This window comes from Pecten maximus, chromosome 15 (assembly GCF_902652985.1).
Source record: "Pecten maximus chromosome 15, xPecMax1.1, whole genome shotgun sequence".
NCBI classification, from domain to species: Eukaryota; Metazoa; Mollusca; class Bivalvia; order Pectinida; family Pectinidae; genus Pecten; species Pecten maximus.
Genome location: NC_047029.1, coordinates 26,562,047 through 26,574,324, shown reverse-complemented (window position 1 = coordinate 26,574,324; position 12,278 = coordinate 26,562,047). Strand labels below are relative to the sequence as shown.

The 12,278-nt window shown below is 35.1% G+C and overlaps 1 protein-coding gene across 2 annotated transcripts in view; it reads right to left on the bottom strand.

Annotated features, from left to right (window-relative positions):
- Nucleotides 1–6,097: 6,097 nt before the first annotated feature.
- LOC117343165 (uracil-DNA glycosylase-like) overlaps nucleotides 6,098–12,278 on the bottom strand; it is a 37,572-nt gene continuing 31,391 nt past the window's right edge. For both annotated transcript variants that reach the window (XM_033905494.1, XM_033905497.1), the window contains exon 5: nucleotides 6,098–6,383. In XM_033905494.1, coding sequence (XP_033761385.1) covers nucleotides 6,101–6,383 — 283 coding nt within the window. In that variant the 3' untranslated portion in view covers nucleotides 6,098–6,100. The remainder of the gene's footprint in view (nucleotides 6,384–12,278) is intronic.

Genomic DNA, 12,278 nt, shown 5'->3' with positions numbered 1-12,278 from the left:
ACATAGAACCCATTCATAGGACATAAAACCCATCCATAGGACATAGAACCCATTCATAGGACATAGAACCCATTCATAGGACATAGAACCCATCCATAGGATATAGAACCCATTCATAGGACATAGAACCCATTCATAGGACATAGAACCCATTCATAGGACATAAAACCCATCCATAGGACATAGAACCCATTAATAGGACATAGAACCCATCCATAGGACATAGAACCCATTCATAGGACATGTAACCCATCCACAGGACAAAGAACCCATTTATAGGACATAGAACCCATCCATAGGACATAGAACCCATCCATAGGACATAGAACCCATCCATAGGACATAGAACCCATTCATAGGACATATAATCCATTCATAGGACATAGAACCCATCCATAGGACCTAGAACCCATTCATAGGACATATAACCCATTCATAGAGAACCCATTTATAGGACATATAACCCATCCACAGGACAAAGAACCCATTTATAGGACATAGAACCCATCCATAGGACATAGAACCCATCCATAGGACATAGAACCCATCCATAGGAAATAGACCCCATTCATAGGACATAGACCCCATTCATAGGACATAGACCCCATTTATAGGACATAGAACCCATCCATAGGACATAGAACCCATTCGTAGGACATTTAACTCATTCATGGGACATAGACCCCATACATAAGACATATTGGTATGGTGCTGCTCTTTGTAGTATACTTGGGTGATATAAAAAAAAAAGACTCCAAAAAGCTTGCTGTAACGGCAGCGCCTCCATTTGCAACGCTGGAAGATTATATATATTCAATGTACTTTCTTTTCTATGCTTTAGGATTTGATATGTCTCATTGGCACCTGTCTCCATTTGACACCATCATCAGATCATGAGGACCCACAAACTGTACCATATCTTCAATATCATAAAAATGTATTAAGATGTGTTCAAAAATGGTTGACCGCCGAAGGCACTCCCATTCACATATAGGTGTTGAGTTCATGTGATAAATGATTTATGTTGGGTTGAACGTAGAATCATAATTATGATTACATGGATTTTTAACAGGCCTCTATGGCAAGCCAAGTTGTCATTTTTCACGGAGCAACGTTGATCCAGGATTTTATCAATTATATAAGATATCTTATATATTTTATAATATGTCGTATATACTTTTTAAGATATCTTACATAATATTATGAATGAGATATATTATATTTTTTTCTTTACAAGATATCTTATATAATATATAAGATATATCATAAACATATAAGATATCTTAAATAATTTGGTAAAATACTGGATCAACACTGCTTCGCGAATAAATGACAACTTGGCTTGTCATAGGCCTCTGTTAACGGTCTACTTAAAGGTTCCTATGGTATTCTAACATTATACTGACTCTCTGGTATATTCCCCGCTAAACTTAATTACTGTTATCAAATGTTTTAATCGATATAGTACCTTAAATTGATCCAGTGTGCCTGTCTGACCGGTTCAAAAACATAATAAAACACACAAATTAAACAAGAATAGAGTGCAACAGAAACCTATATATAATATCTTGGTGTACCAAAAAGGAAATGGCAATGTTACATTACCTTAGGGGCTTTCTTGTTTGTCAGGAAATGCTTGATTAATGAATACTAACTAGTCAAAAGCGTTCATGCTACGTGATCGTAAAATGTTAACACACAAAACGCATTATAATACAATACAATGTCACGGCTAGCTTGAGAATAGTACCATACCTAGACCTTTGTTACATACTGGTATGTCTCTCAATATAATTAACCTGTGTGTATTTAATTCGATACACAGTAAAACGCATGTATGTGTGTCCGAGTCACAATGTGTATTGTACATGTAGTATTGTTCGAAGTATATGTGGACTAAAACATTGTGAACATGGAGAAAATCAAATGATAACCACATGTATGATCATGTGTAGACTTGGTTATTACATACGGAAGCTATTACGGAAAGAGTCCAATATCAAACAGTCTAACTTAAGGGTTATTGCACATATTAGGAGTTCATGTTAATATACATACTTTCTTCATTTCTGAATGAGCTAGAATTGGATATAAGGGAAAAATAAATGATAAATTACATATCTTCCACCCGAAAAATGCACAGTAAAAACACTTGTCTGTGATCATTGATCTATCTATTTATGCCTAAATTCTGAATACAGCGATGCAATAGTAAAAATGATATGCGGGATGTTTTTTTTTATTCTGTACAAACACTGACCGCGGCCTTCACCTTTTATACAAAATTAGCAAGTGTACGGTCGATCAAATTTTCCTGAACTGTTTATTGTTTCATATTGTTTAATTGTAGAATAATATAAACGGATTTTAAGAGAAATAATGTGGGTACAATATATACATTTATATCCTTATAATGTATGTATTGTTTTCATAGATATCATGCTGTAATGTGTACGACTCCGTGTGATATGTAACCGTATAATCGTTTATCATAGTAACGAATAATTGCTATCATGTACAATCGATTTCTTTGTTATTATTTATTTTTTATTTTCGACCATGTTGATTGCCAAGCACTTGTTTGGGATACAGCCGATATCGATGATACTTGGGTATTTTTTCTCCGCATACTGTACCTACGGGCACGGATAAGTCGAACCATAGGATAAGTCGAATATATTGCTTGATCCCGTAGACTTCGACTTATCCGAGTTTTACTGCATTTCTATTTCGCTAAATCCCAATCGGAAGTACGCATTTATATATGTTTCGGTCAATCTCATCTATCGACAGAATGCGTCGTTATATAGGCTTGGAATACGTAATAACTTATTTTTCGCTTTATTACGTGTTTCGATTTATGTATTTACGTGTTTCAATTTGCGTTATTACGTGGGTTTTCGCGTCCTTATGCCTTTTTCTGCAACAGCACATGTAACTGACACTGCACAGGTGTGCAATCTGTCCTTCTCTGCAGTAGCGGTACATGTACATGTTCAAACACTTTAGCGGATCAAGAGGGGGGGGGGGGGGGGGGGGGGGGGGGGGGGCAAAAAGTGCATTAATCCATGAAATGAAATTGACTTTTGGCGCGACCCTATAGGGATGCTACCACAAATGTGAGTGATATCCATTGCTTGGTTTCAGAGAAGAACTTGTTTAGACCCCTTTTGACCCTGCCCTCTGCCCCCTGGGGGGTCAGCTCCTTCCTTTATGCAATTTTGAATCCTTAACCCAATATGATGCTACCAGTGAAATCATTGCTAAGGTTCAGAGAATAAGTTGTTTAAATCAAGTTAGCCAAATTGACCCCTTTTGGCCACACCTCCAGCCCCCTGGCGCCAGGGTCAACCCCAACATTTTTACAATTTTGAATCCCCACCCCATAACCATGCTACCATACAAATGTGAGTAATATCAATTGCTTAGTTTCAGAGAAGAAGTTGTTTAAACAAATTGTCCAATTTTGGCCCCCGGCCCTCAGGCCCCTGGGGGGTCAGCCGCACCATTTGTAAAATTTTGAATCCCCACCCCATAGGGATGCTACCAGTAAAATATGAGCGATATCTATTGCTTAGTTTCAGAGGAGAAGTCTTTTATATCAATTCTGCAAACTGACCCCTTTTGGCCCCGCCCCTCAGGCCCCTGGGGGGTCAACCCCATCATTTCTACAATATTGAATCCCCACCCCATAGTGATGCTACCAGGCAAATATGAGCGATAGCCATTTCTTGGTTTCAGAGAAGAAGTCGTTTATATGAATATAGCCGGATTTACCACATTCGGCCCCGCCCCTCAGGCCCCCGGGGGGTCAGCCCCATCATTTGTACAATTTTGAATCCCCACCCAATAGTGATGCTACCAGGCAAATATGAGCGATAGCCATTGCTTGGTTTCAGAGAAGAAGTTGTTTATATCAATAATGCCAAATTGACCCCTTTTGGCCCCGCCCCAGAGGCCCACAGGGGGTCAGCCCCGTCATTTGTACAATTTTGAGTCCCCTACCCATAGGGATGCTTCTGACCAAATTTGTGCAAATTCCGATCAGCAGTTATGAAGAAGAAGTCAAATAAGTCAATTGTTGACGGACAGACGGACGACGGACGGACGGACGGACGGACGCCACGGTATGGCATAAGCTCACCTTGGTCCTTTGGACCAGGTGAGCTAAAAATGAAGTCAACAAGCTAAAGATAAAATTTCCCGATTACTGTCTAAGCACTACACCAACATACCTACTTTCTGTCGTTAGAGGAGATGGAAAACACGAAAACATCCGAGCAAAATTTTCTGCATTCATCACAATATATATTTAAAATTAAGTGCTGATAGCCTGATATGATGTAGCTGTCGGATAAACACAGCATATGAAACAAGACAAGTTGGTAAAATAAGAGGCATAGTTTGTTCCCAAGGATACATCAACAGTCTATTTAAAACTCTCCTCATCAAACTCCAGAAATATATTGTCAACGAGCCATTCAAGCAACTCAAGCAAATTTGCATCAGTGTCAATTTACCAAACAACATGAACAAACGCATTGGTATTGAAAAGAAGGATTTTACTGGTGTAAACTTATCTAAATTAAACATATATTTGATAAAAATATTAAAAACATTGACATTTAATATACCATCATAAAAATATAAGATATTTGGTGCATTATGAAAACAGTAGTTAGTGTGTGTTTAGTATGAATTTGTATAATAGAAAGTGTAATTACAGCTTTTTTAACAAAATTATCAGTAAAAAATTTACCTTCTTGAAATTTTCTTTTATTTGTTAAGTAGATAAAATGTAATAATCGTTGGAGTACTATCAAATTTTGCTTTTAAAAAACATGTTTGCATATTAATCTTAATACACAACCAAAAAAAATCATCAAAAATTACTGGATAACAAAAGATTTTTGCATAAAAAGAAAGGTCATGAAGTAAATTGTATTAAAAAACCAAGGGTTAAAAAGGAGCACCCTGTCTGACACAAGCAGTAAAGTGTAAAGTGTAAAGTGTAAAGTAAAGGCAAGTGTGCTTTTTTATTTAGGAACTAGCAATCAGAACAAAAAGCCATTACAACAACGGAATTTTATGTCACTGATGATGTAAATCTCATAATAGACTACACGAAGCTACATGGTGTGGTTACAATCATAATTAGATAAGCCCACAACATGATCAGTAAAACGTTTGTCATAAAATAATGTTTAATCGAACGTTTTGATGTACCTTTTGTAGCATTTGCCTCTATTTTTCAGTACTTTCGGTACTTTGATATGTTATCCAAAATTTGGGGTGTATGCATTTAACATAATAAAATCTTGGCATATCCAGTAATTCACAAAATAAATTTGTTTCATTAAATTTTTATGAATATCCATAGATTATTTCTAACCGGAAATTTTGATAGTACTCCATTAATAACTTTGTGGTATTAGACTTTAAATGAAAAGTTAAAAACAATGATTTTCACAAAGAAGACATCAAATTAGGCTGAAATTTAATTTTAGTGTCACGGAGCGTGATGATTCATATACAAAATTAAACCTTAAACAAATGGGGTGAATTTGTTTCACAAATAGGAAATAAAAATGTGTTCTATAATAATTAGTGGTCAAAACATTAGCTTCTTATGCAGTTTGATGGGGAAATAATGAAATCACCAAAAAAAGAATATATACATTGAGGAATGGAAATTAATTCCTCCCACATAATCGGGGATATTATGCTTTTGACAAAAATATGTTTCCAGGAAAAAAAACGCCGTGGGCCGATTTAGCCCTCCTATGCACCACCTCCTTTAATTGTTGCTGTCAGTCACCTGGACTGCAGTTTTGTTTTTATTGGAACAACAATTCTTTGTTTTCAGTAAGCTTTTGATGGCTTTGAGACTCTTAACAGTTTTTGTGGATTGTACTCCGTAGAACCGTGACATACAACGTAGCAAAAAGTGTTATAGTGTAATGTACTTCCTGTTTGTATTGACTACAGATAAAACAATATATATAGCCATCCTCATAATGAAGTATTGTGTCGATCTTTTATCTCTGGTACCCATTCTATATTCACGATCAACTGCCTTTCATTCAATAAGGCGGAATTTTTATTGTAGCGACCAGTCCATTTTGCCTTGTTTTTTCTTCATTAGTGCTTCGTCAACCAAAGAGAAACACTTACAATTCTCAAACTTTTTATATGACAATGGTGATGGATGAGCTGTTTTGATTACGGAGTGTTTTTTTTTATCAATCAAACTCTCCTTTTTATGGGCAAAGTTGCCCCAAAGAAGGAACACAACAGCAGAACAGTTCTTACTGATGATTCGGATGACTTGATCGGTGAACTTCTGCCAACCATATTTGGAATGTGAATTAGCATTGTGGGCTCTGAAAAAAGTACAGCAAAAAATTATTGAGGTGAAACTCTACCAAAATACAAAACTTACTATTGCAGTTATTTATAAAACCTTGACCCATGTAGAGCTACATGTACCGGTATATATATTTTCTCATGACTGATACAAGATTACACCCCGTCATCAACATAGGTACTTTCAAATTCATTTTCCAGTATCCTTGTCAAACTTTCTGATAAACTAATAATCAAGGCAACAAACAGGAACTCAAGATGAAATTTTACCATAACCACACATAGATCTCTCGATGAAATTTCACCATAACAACATAGACTTGCGATGAAATTTCACCATAACAACATAGACTTGCGATGAAATTTTACCATAACAACATAGACTCCTGATGAAATTTCACCATAACAACAGACTTTCGATGAAATTTATCATAACAACAGACTTGTGATGAAATTTCACCATAACAACACAGACTTGCGATGAAATTTCACCATAACAACACAAACTCATGATAAAATTAATTTACCATAACACAAAGACTCTAGATGAAATTTTGCCACAACAGCATACACCTTTATCAAGATAGAAAGGTATTATATGGCCTTCAGTCAGACATACACTAATGTATCATTGTCCACAATATAACATACAGTTTCCAACATGAAACCCTACAATAACAACACACAGAGACTCACAATGAAACTTTTCTGTATAAAATGAAATTTCCATTGTTTGGAGCTATCAAGTCAAATGATTTCCTGGTTAGCACATGCAACAATAATATATTGATAATACAATCAATGTTTGTTTTATTCATATTTTTGATTCCATAGGCTATCAACCAAGAAAACAATGAAACTTTTTACACACATTTCATGTTTTACAGTACCTTAACAACAAAGAGATATACAATAACAAGACAAAGATTTAAAATAAAATTTTACCAGATATGGTTCAGTACCTTAACAACAAAGAGATATAAAATAACAAGACAAAGATTTAAAATAAAATTTTACCAGACATGGTTCAGTATGTCTATATATACTTACTCAACAGTTAATGTAACATTTAGTAGAAACACTCCTCTCTTTGCCCAATCTTCCAAATTTCCGTGAGTAGGGGTCTCAAAGTTTGTGATTTTCTTGTCATTGGTTAACTCCTTATATATGTTCTTCAACGTCGGCGGTGGTTTTGTTCCCAGTGGTACGGAAAACGCCATTCCCATGGCCTAAACATTTTGAGATACATATATTGGTAAAATGCTCAATACAAAAAATAAACTACAGGAAAACAAACCATGGAGTGTATAAAGGATCAAATGTGTGAAATCAATATAATTTGTGTTTAACAATTATTGTAAAAAAATTATGTGTAATGTTTTTATTACATATTGGCAGAGTCAACACTACAGGAAGCTATAGATTTTATCCTGATTAATTCATACAGACTTTGAGTTATGAAGATTCAGTTTTGTGACTATACCGGATAATTATCTTATGTATTTAAATTTAACACCAATGACATATAGATTCAAGGACTTATCAAGATATTTATGCCAATTGAATTTCAAGACTTTCAAGTCAAGACACTGCAACATGTGGTGACATGTACATTTCATGTTATCCTGAGCTTCCATAGAAATTGTATAGGGATATTCCTCTAAAATTAAATCATAAGTCTGTAACTCAAAATGCAAAATGTAGCATTATATAAATAGAGTATGAAATATTAAAAGCACACTGGGTATCACTATAAAAATACATGTCCCTTATAATGGCCCCTGCTAAATCTAGTAAAAGTGATTTTGACCTTGGCCCAAAACCACTGAATTTTGAACTTGTCAGAGATATTATGGTCCTTTATCACTGTGTGAACTGTGAAGTTTGATCATTGGAATGAAGCTGCTAGAGCATTTATGTACATGTACAGTATCATAATGTAGGGAACCATAACAAATAATCAAGCTACATGTAACGTTAAAAAACTGCTGAAATAATCTCACCTGCCCAGAGTCATGGTATGGATCTTGTCCAATAATGACAACTTTTACCTGCAAGGAGATAAGTGCTGAATTGTAATTTACAAGGTTAATTGTTAAACCACTTCAGTTATTGATTTTTTTCTGCTAAGATTTAAGCAGGTTATAATATTATTTCTAATATCATGTTAAATGACCTGATAACTCCAGTGATTTGAAAGAAAGATAATTAATCTAAAGTGTAGCTTTACATACATATACACATCACAGTTTATACAACATTAATATGCTAATTATAAAGTCTGATACATAATTTTATATGTTCAGCAATTTGTTTTTCAAAATCCTGTAATTGGCACAGGTACTTGGGGTCAGGAACTAAATTTAAGTTGTATCGGTGTGTAAGTAGACAAGAAATGATGTTACAAATTAAAATTAGACAATTCCATTATAGCTTTAGTTCCTGACTCGTAGTACCTGTCAAGTACAGAAAAACAAATCCTGTAATTGTACACCTTTAACTAAATACTACATGTAGCTGGTTATTCCATATACCTTGTCAAACGGTGTGAGATTAAATGCCTTGAAGATTAAGTCTTTAGGAGGGAACACTTGTGTCCTAGCTGCGTAATCTCTCACTAAGTTTGCCTCGATATCTTTAAAGTAGTCTTTAGTAAACACATCCTTGAGTTCACGTTTCCAGGCCTCGTCTGTAAGGTAAGATGACAGGTCTAAGCTCCCTGCAGATCCTCCAGCTGGCAAAACTGACAACAAAAAAGACTACAGTCAAAGTACATGATGAAAATATAGTATATCTTGTATAATTGTAATCGGACAGGGAAAATGTGTGGCCCGACTGTTGTTCGGACCCAGGACCTCCGAACACTAGCCGGATGCTCTAGTCTACTAACTGAGCTACACCGGCGTTCAACCCAGTCCAGTTCCACTACATAATATTGCCCTTTACCTATATAGAGGATTCCATAACAGATGACATGTTTAGTTTTTTTAATTAATGTATAATTTTATGTAACTTTATGTCTGTATCTTTTGATACACAAAACAGCTTCTTCAGTTTAAATCTTGACCTGAACCCACTTCAATACATTGTACAACTCATACCCGAAGTTTTTTTGTCTGCCACAGCGGTCACTTTAGCTTTCTTCGACGATGTTGGACCTTTATCGTCCCCCTTTCACATTTTTACATTTAGGAGGCATAGGAATATATTTCGGTTGCTTAGCTACAACTACACGTTTACGTTTAGGAGGCATAGTAAAAATTGAATGCCACGATATGATGTTTTGTTTCTTTTTCCTCTCATAGAGTTAGGAATCGATAAAGTTACAAACTCTGGCGAATTTAAGGAAAAACTCAGAAAAGTATCGAAAGTACTTGACCATTCAGAGCTCCTCTACTATTATCTACCACTATGTACGGAAAACGAAACTACATGCACTTTTTACTTTCCCAAGAAACGAATCTCCGAGGGAATTTTCAAGATATGAATTTATGAAAAACTAGTTTGAATTGAGAACCGATCTTTTGCACTTCCGCAGTTGATCAAGCGATCGCGTAGATGTATGTTTCCATGAAAACGATCGATACAGGCAGAGACTTGTATGTGATATACAAGTCTCTGACACAGGGGACTTCTTTTCACCAAAGAGCAAAACGTCCACTAGACTACATGCATTCGAATGAACCATGTAATATTAAATTCATAACATGTGCTCTTTTAATTATTCTTAGAGTTCAAATGTGACACATCGAATAAGTGATCGGTTCAATTTCGAAATGTTTTCGTCTATTTATTTTCGAAGCCATAATCGTCACATGACAGCTGTTGGTATATTACTGCGCCAGTCTGTAGTAAATTGAAAAGTTATATCGATGCCACTGTCTAGCGTATTACATAAGCATGTCATGCCACTGTCGTGATTCGTATGTTTTGTAAAGTAAAATAGTAAAGAAATCAAAATAAAAAAAAGTACGTTCGATTATTTTGGAACTATATTTCAAATCACCCACCGAAACAGGTAAATTGCCGGATATTACAAAATCTACATCCTACTTCCTCTTTGTAAACAGAAAGTTGTTTATTATCAGAGAAAGACGTTCTGAAGACAATCTGCAGCGATGAAATACCTAGATGCTCTGTTTATTGGGTCTTTGTTGATTGTACTGGCGGGGAGTTCATATGGAGCGACTACTGGACAGCCAACAACAGAATCTCCAACGAGAGAGGCCCCGACTACACACAAACCCACGATCCCACACACCACCCCAAAACCTAACGAACAGACGACAGCTGCGACGAACTCTAGCACCATGACCCCAGGAGAAGGTATAAGACAGACAACAATAAAGATGATAGATATATTGTTCGACGTTTATATTGTTTTACTAATCTAATACTACAATTTGTTAATTGTGACTTCTCAATACCCTAGGCCTGCTATTTAGAAAATGTCCACCTCTGTTCTTCAGTTACAGTAGGCCTAATTGTAATTTTTTAAAAATAATTGTTGTGGATGTTGTACGTGTGTGTTGATTATTCTTAAAGTACATGTATACCCCGTTTTTATTTCAGGTAAGATTTGACAATACATGTACATTAACTTCAGTACTTACAGAACATTGTTGATATCTCTTGTGATCATGATGTTGATATGAGTCATAATTGACATCATTGTCACTTGATCAGAATTCCTGATACATTGTAATAAATATTATCTTTCCTTAAGTGTTTTGACACTCAGTGATGGAAAGTAATGTATTGCTTCTTTTCAAATCATATTGTTTAATAATACGATAAACAATACACATGTACATGTACACCACTACACAATTTAAAGCTACAAAAAATATAATGTTCTGTTTCCATTATTTTAATATGTACAAATGTATATGCATGTACATTATATGGATAATGTTTATACCAACCTTGACCACAAAATTACTTGTTTCACATTGGTTCCCTTTCATTCAAAGTATTGTTTGTGTATATAATTACTGATTTCTCTAATTATAAGGTTGTTTATTATAATGTTACAGTATATTGGTAGAGTTTTGTGCTACCATATATGTTGAGGACCAGGTATATGCTACTTCAGTGTTATGTAAATATAAAAGCATTCTTAAAAGGCCACATTATCCACAAACATTGTCTTTATATCACTAAGTCTAACATTGGAAGGATATTCCACAAACAATTAACTGATCAATTTATTTAAGGCCACAACCTCATGGCTATCTATATTGATTATATATATGTCCCCACAAGATGTTTTTAATAACTTGATCACTTCCTTTTATAGAATGTGCAGTCAACAGTGCCAATTGTGATGATTGTTTGAAGATGACTAAGGTGAGAATTAAAGGATTATATCCATTAGTCAATAAAGACCAAAGGGTTTACCATTTTAATTTTCTCAGAGAAAATTTTCACTTATTATATTTATATGGTCTCAGTGAATATTCTCTCTGCAGCTGCATGACTATATATATGTTATGTTACATAATTTCTGTAAATTATTCAATTCTCCACAACTTGAATATTTTTTTTTCAGATTATTGTATATCATATCTCTATAGTTGAATTATTGCTGTTTCAGTGCATGTGGTGTAAATCCAAGAGTTCGTGTCTGCTTTATCCGACTGGTGACATTCTCCCCCACTCTTCTCTTTGTCCCCTGGATGATGCCCGCTGGGGGGTATGTTGGGGTAAGTAATGATTCCATGGGATATAATCACTGGTAATTAGCACTGTGAATCGCAAGGTGGGCAGCAATACAATTCATATCACGATATATATGAGTACCTATCAGATATTTGGTATTTCATTGTACAAAAGTCATGTTTTGTTTGTGGTATTTCTGGGATATTTGAGTGTTTATTGGCATTTGTCCCCACGTTCGCAAAATTGCGATT